This window comes from Telopea speciosissima, chromosome 1 (genome assembly GCF_018873765.1).
Source record: "Telopea speciosissima isolate NSW1024214 ecotype Mountain lineage chromosome 1, Tspe_v1, whole genome shotgun sequence".
NCBI classification, from domain to species: Eukaryota; Viridiplantae; Streptophyta; class Magnoliopsida; order Proteales; family Proteaceae; genus Telopea; species Telopea speciosissima.
This window is the reverse complement of record NC_057916.1, coordinates 39,166,424-39,188,205: the sequence shown is the minus strand read 5'-3', so window position 1 is coordinate 39,188,205 and position 21,782 is coordinate 39,166,424. Positions and strand designations below refer to the sequence as shown.

Here is a 21,782-nt window from a genome sequence, read left to right as displayed (position 1 = left end):
AACAGAGCAAGACGATACAAAGATTTAACATCGTTTACACATCAATATGATGTGCTACATCCACGGGCAAAGCTGAAGATGTTTCAATATACAATAGAAGAAAGTTACAATGTGGAGATCTCTCAAGAACACTCAAAATGGCGCTACAAGCTCTCACCCAGAAACTCTTAGTTGAAAAACCTCAAATCTCACTCTCTTTACAACAAGACGGGTAAGACATATAAATACTCTATCGGGTCGTGTCAACCCAAGTCCTCTACCTACTATCACAGATCTCAGAAAAAGTCTCATTCAGATCAGCACCAGAAAAATATCGAAGCGGGTCAATCTTCAAAAGAACGGGTATAGGAATTCGAGACACACATAACACTAAATTTATTTGGAAAAATGAAAAGGTAAAGAAATATGTTTCCAAAGAGGTGGGGAGGCTTTGCACATCATCAATTCCAACTAATTGATTTGAAAATATTTATGTTTCCAAAGAAAGGGGGTGGGGGTGAAGGGGAGGCTTTGCACATCAATTCCAACTAACTGATTTGAAAATATTTGAACAGCTAGAGATGCCCTTTTTAGTATTAATTAAAGTCTGGACAGGACTGCAAGACATAACTCAAGTTTGAATTCTTTCGTGACTAAAGGAGGAATGAAAACAGTGACACTCTTACAAATGGCTCTTGATGATCAAGGGCATCTTTTCTTATATTCTTTTTTCTTCTTTTTTTTAGGTTTGTCCATCCCCTGCCAGTTGTTAAGAATATACATTCTATTTTTTCTTATTCCAACTAAAAAGGTTAAAAGAAAAAAAAATTGGCAGCTTCTGATATCTCCCTTGTGAATTGTGATTGAATTTACAAGCCAAACTGTTAATCCAATGTGATGTGAGCTTAAATCTCTTTTTGAAAGAAATTTTCTTGTTCTAAACTGTAAACTATTCTTGAGGGAAATGGCATAAATCATTTTGTTCTTTTGACATTATAGTTCTACTACTGTATATAAATATGCTTAGGCCCAAAAGGATCTAAATCTCTTACTGTAAATCAATTGTTTTATCCCCTCAAAAACTTTTCTTCATGAATGATGCCTCCTAAATGATGATGTGCAATCATGGCTCAGTATAGCTTGAAAGAGTTTTATAGAAAAGGAAAAAATATGCATATTATTATTGGGGCGCTGTTCTCTGTGCCGCAGTGCAGCCTGCGCCCAGGCACATGGGGGTGGGCGCAATGACCACCCTGCCCCCCTGCACAGGCTGCCCATGTGCCTGGGCGCAGGCTGGCTGCGGCACAGAGAACATTCTCCCTTATTAGAATTACCAACTTTAAGTAAATTACTAAAGAGACTGAGGCATTCAAAGAAATTCCAAATCTTCAAGTATTCCACTTTATTAAAATTAATTAGCTGCAACTAGTTCCAAATTTGTTCAATTTCAGCAGAACAAGGTTTCCTAATATGTGCTATAACAGAGTACCTATGAACAATCAAAAACCCAAACAAGCTAATCTCTTATCAGTCTAAATAACAACCATACATACTTCATAAGAGAAGAGGTGTAAACCTTAGGTGACCTCCTCAAATTTTAAAAAAAAAACAAAAAACCCCAAACTCCCCACTCAAATCCAAAGAGAAACTAATCTATTTTAATGTACAGAAACACAATGGAGAGAAAGACCTTAAACTAATAGAACATAAACTGTAATTAGTGGAATTTATTTAAGTATACAACTCCTTGGAGTTTCTTCTCTTCTTCAGCTCTTCTTGGAGTTAAAAGAATTACAAGATGAGTCATTCCTATAGGTTACATGAGAAGCTCCTTTTGATTTATCAGTCTGTTTGCAGGATTTGGAGTTAAATGAAGTATATCTTCCCTGTCTGTTCTTCCTTCTGGGCAAAGATGATCTGGGAATGAAAACTCCAGTTCCCTTGCTTTCTCTTCCACAACTTGGTTCATACAACAAAGGAGAGAGCACACTTGGATGGTAGGTGTGGGTGAAAGCCTGAGGACATCAACATAGTTAAATTAGTCACATATACAAAGCCACATTACACATTTTAAGTAATGGGTCATATCATGTTGTACCCTTTGCCAACTGATACAAGAAAAATGGAATGGAATGGAAGGTGAACCTGGAGAGAAACCGGAGGACAGCGTGTGGTTCGATCCTCTTCATCGTCGTCCATGATAAGAAGTGATATTTGCTTGCTCAAGTCGGCGAAGAACACATCATCTTCCAACTCCATGGTCACTTCCATGACTCCCTTAGCTTCAGTAGTCGAAAGAGAAGAGATCACTAACTCTAGCCCTGTTAATGGTTTCTTAATTTCTTTCTTCCTTCAAACTGACATCACTACTGGGTTTTAATAAAGGAAGCTAAGGGGATGGGTGAGTTAGAGAAATCTTGTTTCTCTAACTCTTCTAGCTCCAGCCCTGTTAATGGTTTTTTTTTTCTTCCTTCAAAGAGACATCACTGGGTTTTAATAAAGGAAACAAAGGGGATGGGGGAGTTAGAGCAAATGGGTTGGGAAGTGTGGGTTGGTGGGGTCATAGTGGGCAGTTGGCCAATCTGTTTTTAAGTCCCACCTTACAAAAATCATGAAGTGTATTATGAAAATCTATTATCCAGTTGAGAAGGGATGAGGGGCTGCCGGCAACAACTCAAGACAACATATCTCATCCAAGATAGACTTCAAATTCCTAACACACATGGCTGTAAATGGGTGACACTGAAAGGAAATGACTTAATTAGATTGAATCTCTTTCATTCTTTTCTTTCTTTTTATTCTTCACTTCTTTTCCTTTTCAATTTGTTCCACAATTCAGGGAATGAACATGGTATGCTTCCCTCCACGTCAACTCAAACTTTGTTTCTTTTGTTCTTTGTTCTTTGTTCTATTAGTACCCCCCCAATATACTTCATATTGCTTAGTTCTTTGTGTGGTGGGGAGAGTTGCACCGTTCGATCTTGATCGATCGAGATTTGATACTGTAACAATGGATTTGATAAGAGCTGATGTGGGTTAGCTTGATTCGTATTGGGGTTGGGGTGTAAGGGATCCACAAACATTTACAGCTTTGGTCACAGTTCTTGCTTTGCTCTTTACACTTCACTTCACCGACTTGAACTTGGTCTTCCATCTCCTTTGCTTTTAGTTTCTTTGAAAAGAAAGCAAGAGTGAATTATGGGTGTCATGTGGTCCACACGGTTTGCTTGCTGGCGTAGGGACCCAAATGGCCCAAAACCTATTTGCTTCACATCATGATGCATCCATTTTAAGGGCCACTGGCTATTGAAAAGTCCCTACTTCTCATTATTATATATTTATTTTCAAGTCTTTTTTCACAGAAATGGATTAAATTCTGCCAGTTTTACTTTCTACGTTTTCCTTACTTCTTGGAGTGGAATAATAATAGTTAGCACATGAGAATGAGACAGAGATGTTAGCTCTGCACATGAGCATAGTGTCCCACGGCTGCACCTGCAGGGCATAAGCACTCATAGGGCCTGCAAATACCAGACCCAAGAGGTATAAACAGTTCTGGAACGGATTTGCCAAATGATCAATTACATACAAAGAACAATGTTTCAGATCAAAAACAGTGAAAAGACACTCGTTCTTGACGAAGAATGTTACCAAATGCAACCCTAATGTTTTTCCCAACTTAATTAGTGCATTAACTTATTTCATTACACTTCTATATAAAAAAATTAAAAAAAAAAGATATTCTCAGGGGTATAACTGAAGTAACATCTAGCGGTTGGCAAAGAGATCTTGTTTTATCAGATGTTGCAGTTAGAGCTTCAGAAAACGAACTACATCTGATGAATCGGTTCAGATATTAGGAATTATAGAGGTATAGTCCCACATTAGATAGCCCATGTCCTTGATGCCTTTATATACTTGAGGAACTCTCTCTGCATAATGATTTAATGTTTCGTGTTCAACCCTTAAACTCTCCAACATGGTATTTTTCTTGATTGTACATCTAGCTCAACTCAGCAGCTGGTTGCAGCAGTAGGATTGTGGGACAGGGTTGCAGGGGTGGTTGGCAGGAAGGAGATAGGAGAAAGGGAGAGAGAGCGAGGGTGAGGGAGGGGGTGTTGCAGGTGGGAAGTGGCAGTGACACTGGTGGGGTAAGATTGGAAGAGGGAGTGGGGACCGTGGGGTGAGGGTTGGGGTTGCAGAGGTGTTCACACCCCTCTTCGGAGGAAGAAGAAGATCTGAACTCCAACTGCTGAATGAATATCAAGGATATTGAAACTCATGCAAGTATTCCAGCAATTTAAAGAAGATATCAAGAACACGGCAACGGCACTACCAGTTCCAACAAAGTTCTCATAGCCCAATCCAGTCTTCATTAAGACCTTCTCTAGACTCTCTGTTAAATCAACTTTTAACTGAAGTCCAGATTGAAATTTTTCTTTTATCTTTTCCTTTTCATTTCACCTAACTTTCCCAAATAAAAATTTCATCTCACTTCACTGTTCTACCCAAATGGAGCTATAATCCTATTCCATATCTACACATTTGTGGTTCTTCAAATTATTGAATGAAGTATAGAGAAATACTAAAGCTATGCAGCTACATGAACACATCCTGTCACATGATTGGCATAAGTTACACTGGCATGGTTCAACCAAAAGCAATAATCCTCATAGGTATAACCTCTCAATATATCAAAAATATTTTCCTCTCCCAACTTTGCAATGACACCGAACATGTTGTCCTCACAATAACATCATGACTCTATAACAACTCAGAGAAAAGAAATCCCAAGTCACCACCCTAAGTTGTCACTGCCATTAAAATGCTCTGGAACTTCTTAAGGGACAGCTTGTAACCCCAAAAAATAACTAGGGTAAAAATTTGATTAAAATCAGGTGTAGAAGAATATCAAGCCCCACTAGCCATATCCATATCTGTCACTCCATCAATTCCCTTGAACACAACTCGTAGTTTCCTCGTGCATGATGTTTTCTTGTCGTCCTTCTTGGTCATGCCACTAACATTGACAACTCCCTTTGGGACTTTACCCATGAGGTTGAAAAGAGGTAGGGTTAAGTTCGACCGAGTCATCTCTTCCAGTACAGGAGGTGCTTGCATATACAGATTCTCTCCTTGGTATGAAATACTTGGTTTTGAAAGAAGCAGCCCAGGGTATTCTCCAAGTAGTTCCATAAACTGTATCACACAAAATACATCAAAGGTAAGCACAAATACAAGCTAATAGGAGAAATAAAAATGATGAAAAATTAATAGCTAAGCCAATATTCCATTCCTCCTAGGACTTTCTTTGCTAGAAGAGACTAAAACAAACCGCTAATTCCAATCGAAGATACAAGGGAAAATATATTTATGTTCTACCAGTAGTTTAAAAATATGCAACAAGATAGGTAAGTAAGACAGTTAATACAACAACTTTGCAACTACAGTATAACCACAACTAAAACACTCAAAAATCAAGCCAAAAAGAGTGGTTTTAAAAGGTTAGACTGCCCACCAAACAAAGCCAATTTCTGCCCAAGAGGAGACTCATGTAAAACAACTAAGATAAAAGGCTACTCCAACATAAACTATATCAAAGTGACATAATCGTGATGTAATGACCTTCTGTAGAGTGATTGAAGTATCCAGCTCAATAAGAACTCCAGGACCACAGACAGGACAATCCTTGTCCCTTACAAACTCAGTCACTTTGGTGTGCAGGCCGTCAACACCATTATACCTGTAAAAGATTTTCAACAATTAGTCAATACAATGAGGGGGTAAGAAAGCTGACTGAACTGAAATATAATAGCATTTCTTTCTTCTATATGTAAGAATTGGATATTATTCTTCCTTAATATTTGATGTGTAGGCACATATTTGCATGGTTAACTTACAGAAAATGCTCAAATGATGTGGAAAAAAAAGTGTTTGTATAAAAGTATATGTAGCTGAAATTTTCAAACAAAATAATCAAACACCTCTAATTTATAACAATGAATTCACAGCCATTTAAGAAAAATAGAAGTTTATATCAAGTAATGCAATCCAATAGCCCAGCAAGCAACTGGTTGAACATACCCCAAAGTGACAATCACCTAGACAGTGAAACTGATGAGTAAATAAAAACTGAAAGCTTGGATGTTAAAATCAATTACCCAATTGATCACCAATCAAATGAAAACTAAGAAGTTAAATAAAACATTAAATAAAGCTTTTCAGACAAGTGAGACAACCGAAATTCCACAAAATTGAAACAATGTATACTTGGACATTTCATGTACTTGCAAGACTCTTTAGACTGACCCTATAGTTGATAAAGCCCTTTCAATCACTAATTCTAATTTAGAAAGAAAAAAATAATGTTGTAAAATCTTTATTAGTCACTATAAACTTCAAATCACTCCCTTGTTAAGTGGATTAATTATGCATACTTCATAATGAGAGGGAATATGTACGTGGACCCCCCATTAAGGTCAACATGCATTGAATTTTCTTTGAACCAGCAAAGCAAAATGTTTAGTACTTTTCTCACTTTTGACTTCTACCTGTTATTTTTTTTTATGTCCTTTTCCTTTTTATCACTCGAAGATGCAATGAAAGTTTTTTTTTTTTTAATTGTGATACTCCCAGGTCCATTGGGGGGGGGGGGGGGGGGGATAGGGGAAAGAGCGGAAGAAGAGAAGCAAGAAGAAGGGGGGGGGGGGGGGGGGGGGGGGGGGGGGGGGGGGGGGGGGGGGGGGGGGGGGGGGGGGGGGGGGGGGGGGGGGGGGTTGATGCAGGGGGGGGGGGGGGGGGGGGGGGGGGGGGGGGGGGGGGGGGGGGGGGGGGGGGGGGGGGGGGGGATAAAGAATTGTTCTCCTAGGCCACCAGATTTTCCTACAAACAAGTTATAAGCTAATAATGAAATAAAGTGCATGCTTTGGAAAACTAAGGAACTAATTAGAAGAAGATTAGTTTACATTACAACATTGATGCAGCATATTAAAGATAATTATCCAACACATTCATTGTTATAAATTTATGGTGAACATATATGTTTAGTTGTACCACTTTGTTTGACTCTTGTGATCACTTGTATATACACCAATAGTTGTCAAGGCGGACACCTTGTTGGCATCGCCTTGCAACCAGGCCCCCCTCCAACGCTTTGGGTCTCCTAGATGCCGTGACAACTAGAGATACGTGCACAAATACTCCTAAACCCCCCCCCTCTTTCAAAATACAGTGAACAGTACCAACTTCATTTTAAGCCTTCTTTAATACTTTCATCCTTTAGTTACAAAGCCCACCCTCCCTCCATTCTCTGCACTTCTCGAGAATTTTGGAGCCTTGCAGATTTGACACTCCAATGTTACTGACCCGCTGAACTCCAATCTTCTGGTTATTTATGTAAATTCTAAGAAAAAAAGAATCTAGACATATTTAAGCTTTTCAGTTCTATGATAATTGATAGGTCATTTTTTACTGCCTACAATGTATCCATAACTAGTTAAAAGTATTAATGGGGCATACTTTGATGGTAACACAATGGCAATTCAAACATCCAAGACATGATTCTTCTAGAAGTTCAAAGCTTAGCAGAAATACAAGGGGAATCAGACGCACGAAAGATAATTAGATAGCGTTTTGCTGCATCCCGTTGCAATCTTCAGGGCTTCCAGTGCACATGCAGCTGATATAATCGCATTTGTAGAGGCAATAGCTGGAATAATATTCTTCACAACGCCCTGTTAAGCAGCAGAGGCAAGCCGGCATACGTTATGCAGCAGTCCAACATGGAAAAGATTCTACAACTCTTAAAAAGGACTAAGGCAGCTTAGCATGTACATAACAACAGTTGAACACTCACATGAATAAAGGGAAACAATAGATTTATGACAGATACAGAACTGGTTAATGCAGGGTCAATAAGAAAATATAACAGATTACTTTGTGAAAAAGAAAAAAAAAAGTTTCCAACTGATACTTGGATATGCAAGGCACAAAAACTTTTTGTTAGTTGAAATCTAGATATCTTTCTAAAAAATAACAATAAAGAACTAGGAAGCCAATACAAAATTACGACGGAAAAGAGTAAGAAATGTTCCAAATTATAAATGAATACCCCAGAGAATTATTTACCTGAGTCAGAGTATACGTAACCCCTGGAATGCCAAAAAGTTCAGCTCTTTTGACAGCCTGTGAAATACATTTGTTTAAGTGTAAGTAAGAAGAATATAAAGGGGGAGTATATGGTGTATGCTCAAAGTGATAATTTTAGACTATATAGTGTATTCTCATTTTATACAACATGGCGTTCCTTGGTGTATGCTTTTTGTTGATGATATTATGTTGGAGGATGAGACAAAAGCAGGGATTAATGCCAAGTTGGAGTTATGGAGATCAACATTGGAATAAAAAAGTCTTAAGATAAGTAGAACAAAGAAGGACTATATGGTGTGTAACTTTAGCCACACTAGGACAGTTAAGGAGGTAGTGCATACTGATGAGAGAGAGATTTCCTCAGAGTAATTATTTTAAATATTTGGGCTCTATCGTAAATAAAGAAGGTGATATAGAGGATGATGTTGCCTAGATGATTAAAATATGATGGATGAAGTGCAGAGGTGCGTCCAGAGTGTTGTGTGATCGACATATTCCTTTAAAACTTAAAGGAAATTTTTATGGGATTGTCATACGACCGGATATGATGTATGGTGCAGAATGTTGGGTAGTTAAGAAGCGTCATATAGATTAACTAAGTGTAGCGGAGATGAGGATGCAAAACTAGTAAGATAAAATAAGGAATGACCATATTAGAGCTGACTAGCTGAGTTGGGAGCAACTCCAATACATGATATGCTATGAGAGAGTTGTTTGAGGTAGCATGGTGACGCGGATCAGGGTTCTGAAAACCCAACTCGGATCGCTTATGGGCCCATCCTAAATGATAGTATGACAAACCCAGAATCTGTAACAAGTACCTGAAATAGAAGAGGGAAGAGAGAAAGAGAGAAAGAGATTGAGGGAGAAGACGAGAAAGGCAGCCGATTATGTTAGCTCTCAACAACATGAGAGTAGTCTCTTCTCCCCTTGTCTTACTTATAATAAAATCAATAGAAAGTTACATTAGAAAAGGAAACTAATTCCTTGTCAGCCAAGGAGAGAAAATACGAAGCTAATCTAATAAGGAAACAAGAGAATCTAATCTAGAGTAGGAAACACAGCAAAGAAATAGCAACTAGCCTACGTAATAACGATAGGGACAAAACCCCCTACTCGTGATACATATCTTAACACTCCCACTCAAGTTGGAATATAAATATATCAAAAAGCTCCAGCTTGGAATAACAAGAACAGATATTAAGAGCAGCACCAGTCTTAAGCATAAATAGTAACAGTAGACACTTGTGAGCACAGGGAGAACTTCATTCAAGTAGTAGTATCAACTTGAGCACATCAACCATCAACAATTTCAGTAGATAAGAATGTTCGTGTAGAATCCAATCACAAATGAGTAAAATAGGCGGTAGTGAACACAAACTACAATCCACGACATCATAGTAGCAACAACAATATCAAAAGCAATTCTCAAAGAAGGCCAATAGTAGTAAGTAGTTATCTTCTCAATGAGAGATAAAAGTGCAGCATCCAACGGCTACATCATAAGCGGCAGGTAGTAGGTAGAAATCTTCCCAAAGAAAGATAAGAGTGCAGCTCCAATAGCCACACAAAAGGCCTTCTCAAAGAAGGCATGTAGTAAGTAGTATTTTGCTTAAACAAAAGCAGATATTGAGCCCCAAACAGAGATCTCAGATAAAAAGGCAGTATAGGTTACTACGAACCAGACAACATCAGGTTGTTGTAGACCAGCTAAACAACATAAGTTATTGTGGACCAGATAGGCAGTGTAGGTTACTGCAAACCAAATAGGTAGTATAGGTTATTGTGGACCATACAACATCAGGTTGTTGTAGACCAAATAAATATGATTATTGTTGAATACCATCTTCACAGGTAAAATTGTTGTTGAGGACACGAACAAAATAATAGTAATTTTCAGATAAAAATAGTTTTGAGCCGATGACTTGAGCAGATAAGAGAATAATAATCTTCAGTCTCCTCCTCACGTGTAGCATTACACCTGGACAAATAATGACCACTAATAACCAACATCTCAAACGATAAGCATCACAAAAAATCCAATAAATAATTAAGAGTATCACTACAACAAGATCCCAATAATCTCCAATTCACCCCTTCACGGTAGAAATAATCTCCATGCAAGTAAGATCCCAATAAATTATTTCCAATCTCCCCTCACGGTGGCAAATAATTGTCACACAAGTGCCAATCTTAAAAAATTGGAACCCCAAATTGATACGATCGGATCCACCAAATAAATATGGCAAAAATATAAGCCCGATGTGATGCAGAACCAAGGGTGTATTCAAGGAAGAAGAAGAAGAAGAAGGCTGCTACCTTCCTTGGCAGCCAACTGTTGGTGTAACACTGTTCACGTGGTACTGTTCACGTGAACAGTGCTGTTCTATTGGGTTGCTATGTTTTAATTCTTGAGTCTTGTAATAAACCAGTGAACCGGTTGGTTCAGCTGGTCTAATTTAAGTTATGGTCCCATAGGATAGTTAAGTCCTTTTACTTATTTAAGTTGTTAGTAGAAAGTCAGTCTCACATCAGCCATGAGTTATTTGGGCTGATAATGTCTTGTATCTCAAGAAAGGTCCAAAATTGGAAGTTTCTAATTTTGAGACTTTCCAATTTTGAACCCTTCACCTCTTTTCCTCAGTTAATAAACGCAACCCAGGGGCTGCAAGAAGCCCACGATTTGACATTCAACTACTGCTACTATGCAAGTTTACTTCTACTGAAGTTTTCCCTTGTTGTTTGATCCTTGGACAAGGAGCTGGTGTCTGATCTAGCTGACTCCTTGCGGTGGGAAGCCCAGGAGGTCTCTTCCAGTTGCTATTCTTCATCCCCTTCAAGCTTTCAAGACCTTATAAGACCATTCTACTACAGCCGAGGCTCACTGTTGTTGCCTGCACTACAAATCCTTGGTTAGTTTCTAATTTTGGACTAACCTTCTCATTACTCCCCTCCCCGGCTCAATCCAACAATCAACTTCCTCACATCTTTTCAGCAAACCTTCCCCCCCCCCCCCCACTAAGACCTCCACTCGATCCTTGTTTCTTCCCATTCTACCCAGCAGATTATCTGCTACAGAATTTCTCCCAAAACCCATTAAAACCCTATTTTCTACCCTGTTACTCAAATCAGCAAAGTAGAACAACCTGCTCCAAATTTGTTTGACTAAGCCCTTGACTTCCCTGTTATTCCAGACCTGTTCCCTCACCTTCTCCTTATCCTAAGCCTACCCATTAATCCTCCAATCCAACCCAATCTTAACCCCATCAAGCTGTACCCTTTTCCCTGATTTCAAATCCTGTTTTGGGACTGGATGAACCTTCAATCCTGTCCTACATTACAATGGCTATTATGTAATTACTTCATGCAATCTCCAAGTGATGTGGAAATCAGATCAAAATACCCAATTGGGTTTGGTATGGACCCACCTAGGTACACAGTAGGCAATAGCAAGGACTAATGGTAGTATAGTAGATAACCAAAATTTTGCAAGGGGCTATTTGTAAATAAAGGAGAAGAATCCAAAATTTTGCAAGGGGTTATTTGTAAATAAAGGAGAGGAATGGCAATACTGTAAATATAACAAAACAAAGAGGGAAATGGCATGAATGTAATTTAGAGGAATTCAAATATAAGCACAAACGGAGGCCAAATGGTAAACTTGGAAGGTATGATAAAATATGGACATGAGTGGATTAATGGTGAAGAAAGGGGTAAATATGGAAACTAGATAAAGTAATGATGCCATAGACGTTATCGTCCAAGAAAACAAAGGGGCAACAAAATAAAGGTAATAAAATAAGGACCGAGTTTCCCTCCAGCCATGGTGAATGTGGGAAAGGGTATTAGGAGGGTATTTTGGAACATACTAAAACCCTAGGAGGGGTTTGTAAATCCTAAGATGGTGGGTGAACCGTCCGTCCTCTATGGGTGGAGGGAAACTTATTCCATAAAATAAAGGACAAGAAAAAGAGTACTTAAATGGGTAACGTGAAGAGTTGTGAACCAAAACCCCAACACCCCATCGACTTCAACCTGATGTTGGAGTATTTTTCAACCTTCTACCAAGAAAGCTATAATCCAGCGGAAATTGAATCAAGAACCAGAGGCAGAAAGCATGGAACCAAAACCAGCAGTATATAAATCTTCTTCGATTGATTGAAACACCAATCACCAGGGAATCAATCAACAGCAAACACAAATACGAAAAGGGGACATTACCATCTTCAGCAACTCAGATGACGGTGTTGAACTGTATGGAACGACAGAGAGAACTCCAAGAGCAGTAACTGGAAATATGATCAAAAGATCACCAAATCTTGCAACACAGAGATCAATAGGAGCAAATCGGTTCAGCAGCAAGCAGCCGAACTATAAATCAACAGACGCCTTCTTCTACCTTTGTCTTAGTCTTCAACCTTCAGTAATAGATAGAGCCCAGCAGAACACAAGCCAGAAAAAAAAAATGGAGACAAACCTCGTTCTTCGATCAGCAGTAACAGGTATGGCTTCATTAAAAAACATCAATCTTCATTGAAACCCATACAAAACCCTAGTTCTCTTTCTTCTTCTATGAAATAGGGTTTCACCAGTAGCAAGAGAACTTAGAATGACTCTCAAAACAGTTACTAGTTACTGCTCCGATACCATGTGACAAACCCAGAACCTGTAACCAGTAACTGAAATAGAAGAGGGAATCGAGTGAGATTGAGGGAGAAGAAGAGAAGGGCAGCCGATTATGTTAGCTCTCAGTAACGTGAGAGTAGTCGCTTCTCCCCTTGTCTTATTTACAATTAAATCAATAGAAAGTTACATTAGAAAAGGAAACTAATTCCTTGTCAACCAAGGAGAGAAAATAGGAAGTTAATATAATAAGGAAACAAGAGAACCTAATCTAGAGTAGGAAAAATAGCAAAGAAATAGCAAGTAGCCTATATAATCACGATAGGGACAAACCACCTACTCGTGATACATATCTTAACAAATAGGTTGTGATCAATTGAAAGGAATGGCAATCTCGTAATTTATTGGAGATATAAATCACAAGAAAAGGGAACAAAGGCGAAAGTCACGTAATAAGGTGATAAGGGCAAACTTGGAAACAAATATGGATAAGGATGATGGAGAATAGAGACAAAGGGAAGGGTATACTTGGAAAGTTGAAATAAAAGTAAACAAAGAGATAAAGAATCGTGGGGAAGAAGGCTGTCTTCTTCTTTACGATTCAACAACAGAACCATCAGAAATATAGAGGATCGAAGGGAACCTCCTTCACGCAAACCCAATCGACTTGGGGTTTTGAGATCTGAAGCACAACTACGGAGCCTTTGAAATCCAGGTCTGAAATCACCTAAACCGCAAGTGAAGAGTGTGTTTTCTGAACTAAATCTGGACTGGCAGTAATAATGGAGGTGTAGGTATCATTTGCAATGGAATCTCAAGTAGGAAAGTAACAACCTGCTGAGATTAAGAGTGGAAGATTAGAGTAAAAGAATAGAAGAAGAAATTGCAGGGAAGAGCAGAGAGGGAAGAAGATATGAGAGAAAAAGGATATGGTCACAGGACGTTGTCCGTACCAATCTGGTAACAAAACAACTCAGAACTTTCATTCATTCAAACATAATTATCGTTTAATTACATTGGTATTTAAAGAAAATAATTAAAGATTCCAAATTAAAATCTAAAACTGAAATTAACCATAACTCTAATGAGACTCATAACTGAAATAAAATCTTAAATCAACTATATCTTTAATTAACCTATTAAAATATAGAAAGGACTCTACCGCTAATAGATAACCCATTCAAAGTAAAAGATTACAAGAGAAAATCCCAATAATAAACCTAAATAAATAAATAGCTAAATATTTTACTAAACTCAAAAACCCAATTGGACCTGGTTCATCTTCATGTGGATCCCCCAACGGGTTTGGGCCGATCCAAAGAATTGCACCTACATAGGGCTGTAAACGGATCGGATTCGGCTCGGAGAGTGCTATATCCGCATCCGCATCCGATTAGCTATCGGACGGATTCGGATAGTGCTAAACGGATACGGAACGGATATTTTATCCGTTTACATGTAAATATAGCTTTTCGGATAGCTATAGCCTATCCGTATCCGCATCCGTTTAGCTTTCGGACGAATTCGGATAGTGCTAAACGGATACAGACACGGATACGGAAACGGATTTCGGCTATTCATTTACACTCCTACTCCTACATCACATGGCCATGTTCAACAAAGGCCTTGGAATGGTCCAGTTCAGAGGAGTGATTTGATTCAGATTGAAGGAATTAAAAGAGCCAGGGGTAGGCCTAAAATAACCCTAAGTGAAGTGGTGAGGAAAGACATGCATAGCTTAGGCCTCATATCTTGTATGACTTCGAATAGAGCTGATTGGACAGCAAGGATCCATGTCGACGACCGCATTTAGTTGGGATAAGGCTATGATGTTGTTGGTGTTGTAAGAACACAAAGAAAATATAACCATACACATCAACCCCCCCCCCCCAAATAAATAAATAAAAAATTGCAAGTCATAACCTCTGAGTAAACCCACTGCATATGGTCTGGGTCATCCTCATCAAAAGCTTTTCCCCCATGCACCTGTAAGTGAAATTAATTATCAAATGGAGAAGTCAAACACCAAAGTGCCAGCAAAAACTAACAGCATAAAAGGCTTTCATATTACCTCATCCCATTTTATTAGGTGGGCATATTCAATACAATGAGCAGCAGTTCTAGGGGTTTCTGCCAGAGTGCATAGTGGAAACTTTACTTGAGGGGGGAAAAGCCAGATGGTACACTCAAAGCATGGCGTGACTCCTGGCAAGATAACCCTAGCATGGCCCTTGAAACCTTCAGTACCACCATCTACCATAGGTTTGATTGTTTCTTCACATGGCTTGTCTTCAGAATCATACTCTAGAGTACCAGAAAGCAATATACTACACGAAATAAGTAAGAGGATGTATAACCCAAACACTTCAACAATAGAAAAGCCTCTGAATAAAAGGCACAAAAAGAGTATGGCAGATCTATATAACCAGAAATAAAATGTGAATCAGGTAATTAAATCAAGGATTCAGTTTCTAGTATCAAATTAAATATTGCCTGCACATAGGGGCATGCACATACCAGACACTGTTCACAAGTAGACCTTCATATTTTAATACATTAAGATGTTCAATTACAATAATTCCACGAACAATTGCAGCATCAGCTAGGATGTCATTTTTATTCCAAAATGCTAATTAGAATACAGATGAGTATGAAGAGGCATGTATAAAACTACTAAAGAAGATTGGAGGAAATATTTTCATGAGCAAGACATTAGAATCATAAGGCTTTGTAGATTAAAATCAAAGATCTAAAAAAAACTAAGAAATAAGAACTATGAGACTGCTTAACTTTCTGATTCCTTGTTCGGAACTTGTAGCCTTTATGTCCCAAAAGGACGAAAATGCCATCCTCCAGCAATTCTAAAATCATATTCCAATGTGCTATGGCAATATCATGATGAAAGAATATATGGTATCTTAAAAATATGACTATCAGATGAAGTAAAAATATAGCTGTCAGGCACCAAAGGAAATCAAGAATGAAATATCCAAATAGAAATAGAAAAGACGCACCCAAGAAACTACAAGCCACATCATTGATGTAGCTCCGAGCCTCGATAGAATCAAGACCAAGAGCAATAATGTTAAACTCATTATAAAATGCAAGATCTTTATCTTGGATTCGGCAAAAATGTGGAACAATGTTGACTCCACTAATTCTTTCCATTACACGCTTTGCTGCTACCTCTGCTTTGGGCTTCCCAACATCTTGAAGCCTACAAAAAGAACCTAGGTTAAATAATAAATAAATAAATAAAGATCTTGCATTTTATTTATAGAGAGAGAGAGGGAGAATTTATCTACACATAATGCTGAAAACTAGAATCGTTTAAAATTTCACAATCTGAACAACAGCAGATTTTAAATTTAGTTGTGTACTACTAGAATAGCAACAAAATGGATTATAATCTTCTTTTTTCTGGGGGGGGGGGGGGGAGGAGAAGAAAATCTGAAGAAATCGCACAAGTGGGGGGGGGGGGGGGAAAGAAAACTCGCAAACAGCCCGCAGACTACTCAAACCACAACTCAACTATTCCATTCTATTCAATGTATCTCCAACAATGGAGAATCACATCATATAATAAGAGAAATAAAACACTCCTAAATATAAGACTAACTCAACTAATTCAAACAAGGAAACTAAGAATTCGAAAACCAAATATCCTACATAGCTAACAGAATAAAATAAAGTATTTTCCCCCAAATAACATAGATTCCTAAATCCTACTAGATCCAAAAATTCAAACTGGACTTGGTTCATCTCCATCTGGGTTCTCAAACGGGTTCAGCCCAGCCCATGGAACAACTCCTGCATCAATTCCCCCGGTGTTGAGAAAAACTCGTGGACGAGTTTTTTAAAACGAGAGAATTAGCAACAATTGATCGGCATCCACGAATATCAACTTTGATGGAGCGATGATCCAACACATCTCATGATCAACTGTCACGATCTTCAGAAGATCATTAGTAAATGATATCTTTTCAGTGGGAATTTGATCATGGAGTTTCAAAACTGAAATTGGACCATCCATCTTCAATTGCAACCTTGATCGGACCCATGTACTTCAGTTTGATCGTTGCTATCGTTGTTCACATTTTCTTCCACATCTGAACCGCCTTCTGAAGATTGTATCATGCTTGACACCTTATCATAGAAGGTGTTTACTTTCGGCAAACCTGTCTTCAAATCAAGAAGTATTGCTTGCAATTGACGGAAACCATCTCTAATTAAAAGGAGTAAATCGTATCAATCAAACTCCACGATCTAGTGGGTTTATGATAACAATGGCAGAATTGTAATTTATTGGATTGCAAAACTAAAGAAAGAAAAAGAAGTGTGGCGTAACATATTGGTAGGGAAGTTCGATAATAACCACGGGGAAGGGTAAACCTGGAAACAAAATAAAAAAGGCCAAAGTCGAATAAAAATGAATGGAAAGGGTAATTCTGGAAAATAAGAGTATGACTTAAAAGAAAAGAAAAAAAAAAATTAAATGGGGCAATACGGGAAAGTGGGGTCTAAAAACAAAGAACTTATCGCATTAAGGGCAGACAACATGATGAACTCAGTCTTCAACTAGTGGACAAACAGCCAGCTAATGGAGGAGTTCAAGTTGGAGTCGATCTCCCTTAAATGAGATTGGCGGTGGAAATTCAGGAGGCGGGAATCCTGGAGCAACCAGGTACGCTTCTCTTCTGGCTCTTGCTCTCTCCTCTCTTTTTTTTTTTTTTTGGTTGCCAGTGGAACCCAAGGGGGTTCGATCGAAGAAGAACAGGGCGGCTAGAAAGGGGTTGTGGAATCGAGGGGGGGAATTTTCTGCTGGAATCAACAGGGAGGGCTGGGACTAGGTTTTTGTTCGACTCCTCCGTTTCCAAAAAATCTTAATTTTTTTTTTTTTTTTCAAATGGAACTGCTGTGGGGTGGGAAACTGGGAATCGAAAAGATGGGCTGGGGTAGGGTTGCAACGGGAAGGGGATGAGTTAGGGCTTCAATTCGATATTTCTCGGCAGAACAGTATGGGAAAAGAGAATAGGGAAGGAGAATGAGATGATAGAGATTGACACCCTAAGGGAATGAGAGAGGTTGATGGGGAAGGAGATGGATCCTTCGGCTCTGATACCAAATTGGTGGAGGGTCGGTGGAAGAAAATCTGAGAAGAAATCGTTGCAAGGAGGGGAAGAAATCGCACAAGAAGAAAGGGGGGGGGGGGAGAAAACTCACACACAGCCCGCAAGCTACTCAAACCACAATTCAACTATTCAATCTATCTCCAACAATGGGGAATTACATCATATATAAAGAGAAATAAAAGACTCATAAAAATAAGACAAACTCTCTAACTAGGAAACTAAGAAAGAATTAGGAAACCAAATATCCTACATAGCTAACAGAATAAATTAAAGTATTTTGTTCCCCAAATAACATAGATTCCTAAAACCCTACTAGATCCAAAAACTCAAACTGGACCCGGTTCATCTTCATCTGGGTTCTCAAATGGGTTTGGCCCGGCCCATGGAACAGCTCCTGCACCAGAGCCTGATGGGTTACTGTATGTGGAAATTCAATATGAATCTGTCACGTACAAGAAGATGGTCTTCTATCACTTTCTAGTCATGTCTTCATGTGCCAAACATTGAAACCCAGGCTGACACTGCAAGGTCTTTCGTATATTCTTTTCTTCAAGAGAATAACGTGAAAGTTGGACAAGAAAGGGAGTTTACGAAAGACTGCCAGCAGGAAAAATATATATATATATATATTTTGGCATAAAAAAATATAATTTTAACGTTGTTGAGGTGGTTTCTGAAGAAAATGTAATAATTAGACGTATGACTGTGCATTGAGTGTCTAGATTTGCCATATCAAACACCAACGGATGTGCTGAATTTGCTAGACAGATCACCTATTCTTTACTTTGAAATGAATGAAAAAGGAAAAAGTAATGTTTGTATCCATCTAAGCGACTGCATAAGAAACATAATTATCGTATACATGTAAGGATGTGTTTGTGTGCAGTTTTTAGCATTGCTGAGCCATACAACTCGTACACGTTTTGAAAACCAACATGTGTGTTTGTTTGTGCCAGTTTTTGTTGAGACAGAATCCTATTAAACCAGTTATAATTTTATTTTAGTATGGGGATTGGGGGGTTGGAAAGACGGTCAACCACACTATGAGTAGCATGTCAAGAATATTTCCATGCTCATGTGGTTTGATATATCAATTGTTTCCAAAGTGCTCATCCATAATTTTGAATATAGCATAAGTAGGAAAGATTATATTCCAATGTTAAACAAGTAATCACCACTTTCAACTGGGTTACTTCAAACAATTGAAAGCAAAACAAATTCAATGCAATTCTCAACACAAGTGAAACATAACATTCAAGCAACTTGTCAATGAAAATTTCGTAAATTTAGCACCCCCTTGCTAGAGTGTCAGCGGGGTATCAAGAAATTTGCAGCGCCCACAAGAGAAACATGATAACTAAGATAACAGAAGTGCAATAGATGGCGAAATGGAAAAAAAACTGTATTGACGTGCAAAGGCAACAAGAGGACCTGAACAGGAACTGACGATTGAGATTGGAAACCTCAATTCTGTCCATGTCTATGACTTCGAGGTTCTGGAAACCCGATAAAGCCAAGTCCTTGAGCAGCTCACAGCCCAACCCGCCTGCGCCCACCACTAAAACCTTCACATACTGGCGCAAATCATTTCTCAACTGCCACACACAGCGGGAAGGAAAAATAATCACCAAGAATCACCGATGATTCGATTCCAATTGGAAAGATTATGGAGTTTTTGTTTATTAAAAAAGGAATGAACATGAGTTGTTTGTGAAAATGCTAAACTATCTGATCGTAGGATTTAAGCTTACGCACGTCGGGGCTTGGGTAGAAGGATTGGCCGACAAGGTTGCCAGGCCTCGAGAGTAGCTTGTCCAGGTCTATCCATCTGCCGCTAATCTCTGCTTCGGCATTAGCCATTGCACTCTTCTGGTTCTTACCCGAAACGATAACACCCCCGTCTCACCGATTTTGTAGTTCTACTTCTCTCTCTCTCTCTCTCTGGTATCTGGTCTCTGACCTCTACATAAACATGAATTCGAATCGAAGCTCGGATGGGAACTCGTGAGGTTCAGAGTGACGTTGTGATGCCGATTTTGTTTAGCTTAAGTTTTACGCTTACTACAATTCTGAGCGTCAAATTGTGAAAATCTAAAAATCCAGAATCCCCAATAAATCAAACCCCATAAGGCGCCTCTTTGCACCTCGCCATATGTGACGGAAATAAAATGGCATCCGCAGGTTGTTCTAGTAATTACACAACTGAACCCAAGTCAGTCTTATCTCAATTAAATGGGATTGGTTGTAGGATTCACTTTCTCCTCCAATCAATTCTATTCAGCAATTTTTTTTTTTTTTAATGAAAAAAGGGAAAATATATTAATAATTCAAAGAGGGTACAACTGGATTAGAGTTTGGGATATTAGTTCTAGACAACTTTGGATAACTAAAAAAAAAGATAAAGTTATTCCTGGTTAGATGAACAAAGGCGCATTCTTGTACAACAGAATTAGTATGAAAGAGGAGAGAGACTAATGGCCACGGCCATGGTTGTTCCTTGGGCTGAGGAACAAAAAATAAAACTTCCTCACTCGAACACCAAATTTCTAACAACTGGAGATCAAAACCTTGGGCCTTCTTAATACCCTTCATCATTGCCGTGAGTTCTGATTTCAGAGGACGATGAGCTACCATCTTTCCTGTGTCTGCCAAAATAAGATTTCCTTGCAGAAGGATATAAAAAGCCCAAGATGATGTGTCTAGCCCTAGTTCAAAGAATTCTGTGCGATATAAAATAGGATTGTCTGAGTATGGTAGATTACCAATATCGTCAAGAAATATCTATAACAGGGGGAGATATGAATGTCAGAGTGCCAAGGATTTCTTCACACTATTTTTTCAGTGTGTGTATTCTAAAGCAAGATAGGATCGAATCTCTATAACCCAAAACCTAGTCCTAAAGGCTCGAACTGAAATACAAATTCTCAACATTTCAAATGATGTAATTTCTTTCTTCTTTTTTTTTTTTCCCTTAGTTTTGAAAAAAAATAAAAGGGATTTGGTTCACATTCACACCAATATTATGTTTCGATTGAATCAATCCATATCAGGATCAAAATATAATCTATAGGATAAATTACACTGCGACCCCCTAAGGTTTATCCTAAATATGGTGTGATCTCCTGTATTTCTAAATTATACAATCGACACCTTTAAGTGGACAGTGTTAATAATAAAATATAAAATACTAACTTTGCCCTTTTAACATTTGTTACCAAAAACCTATTCACCCCTCTTTACCGTTTCTTTTTCCCCATAACCGAAGTTGCTGCTATCTTCTTCAAAGTCGCAGGACCTACAACTCCACCGCACTGGTATGGCTTTCTCCACTTGCCATTGTCTCTCTCTTTCTCTCCCCCATTTCAAGTACCCCCCTCTTCTCTCTCGTATTTCCATTCTATTCTTTAAACAACCTGAAGTAAACTTCTGCTAGGGGGATGAATATTTGAAGAGCGGAAGAATATCAACTCCAACACCAATCACATACCACTGCTCTGAGGCCCCATTATAGCGACCACAACATAAGAGAGTCTGTATTCACTAAGCTTTACTGTTTTCATGAAATTCTCAAGTTTAGCAACATTAAATTCACCATTTTCGTCAATTAGTTGCGTTGAGCAACACTCGTCCCATATAACTAATCCACAAATTAAACTCAGAACAAGAAAAGAGGAATTAAATAAAAAATTAAACGGTTTCCATTTATTTCTTTTCAAACTGTTGCGAACCGTGTTGAACAGAGAGATTAGAATCAGAGACAAAACCCTGAGAAGAATTACCTGAGCTAAGCAAGAAATCCCAAACAAAGACACAGAAGTTATGCTCAAGGAATAAAGAGTTGAGCTGTCTTATTTCCATTCTATTATTTGAACAATCTGAAGACACAGAAGTTATGCACCA

General features: G+C 38.5%; 2 protein-coding genes across 2 annotated transcripts; both read right to left on the bottom strand.

The window, feature by feature from the left end:
- Positions 1–1,503: 1,503 nt before the first annotated feature.
- LOC122638519 lies at positions 1,504–2,282 on the bottom strand. The gene is made up of 2 exons (XM_043831366.1): positions 2,125–2,282; positions 1,504–1,994 (listed from the first exon to the last, which is right to left on the bottom strand). The coding sequence occupies exons 1-2, from the start codon at positions 2,248–2,250 to the stop codon at positions 1,746–1,748; spliced, it is 375 nt and encodes a 124-aa protein (XP_043687301.1). The 5' UTR covers positions 2,251–2,282; the 3' UTR covers positions 1,504–1,745.
- A 2,380-nt stretch (positions 2,283–4,662) lies between these two features.
- On the bottom strand, positions 4,663–19,767 carry LOC122642911 (NEDD8-activating enzyme E1 catalytic subunit). Its single transcript, XM_043836529.1, has 9 exons — positions 19,638–19,767; positions 19,314–19,477; positions 15,765–15,967; positions 14,822–15,054; positions 14,674–14,736; positions 8,107–8,163; positions 7,591–7,712; positions 5,605–5,722; positions 4,663–5,178 (listed from the first exon to the last, which is right to left on the bottom strand). The coding sequence occupies exons 1-9, from the start codon at positions 19,740–19,742 to the stop codon at positions 4,891–4,893; spliced, it is 1,353 nt and encodes a 450-aa protein (XP_043692464.1). The 5' UTR covers positions 19,743–19,767; the 3' UTR covers positions 4,663–4,890.
- Positions 19,768–21,782: the final 2,015 nt, after the last annotated feature.

Coding starts and splice junctions, on each gene's coding strand:
- LOC122638519 (XM_043831366.1), bottom strand. CDS start 2,250: ATGGAAGTGACCATGGAGTTGGAAGATGATGTGTTCTTCGCCGACTTG. Junction 1,995..2,124: donor GTCCTCCGGTTTCTCTCCAG/GTTCACCTTCCA, acceptor TGATGTCCTCAG/GCTTTCACCCACACCTACCA.
- LOC122642911 (XM_043836529.1), bottom strand. CDS start 19,742: ATGGCTAATGCCGAAGCAGAGATTAGCGGCAGATGGATAGACCTGGAC. Junction 19,478..19,637: donor CCTTCTACCCAAGCCCCGAC/GTGCGTAAGCTT, acceptor TGTGTGTGGCAG/TTGAGAAATGATTTGCGCCA. Junction 14,737..14,821: donor ACCTAATAAAATGGGATGAG/GTAATATGAAAG, acceptor TTTCACTTACAG/GTGCATGGGGGAAAAGCTTT.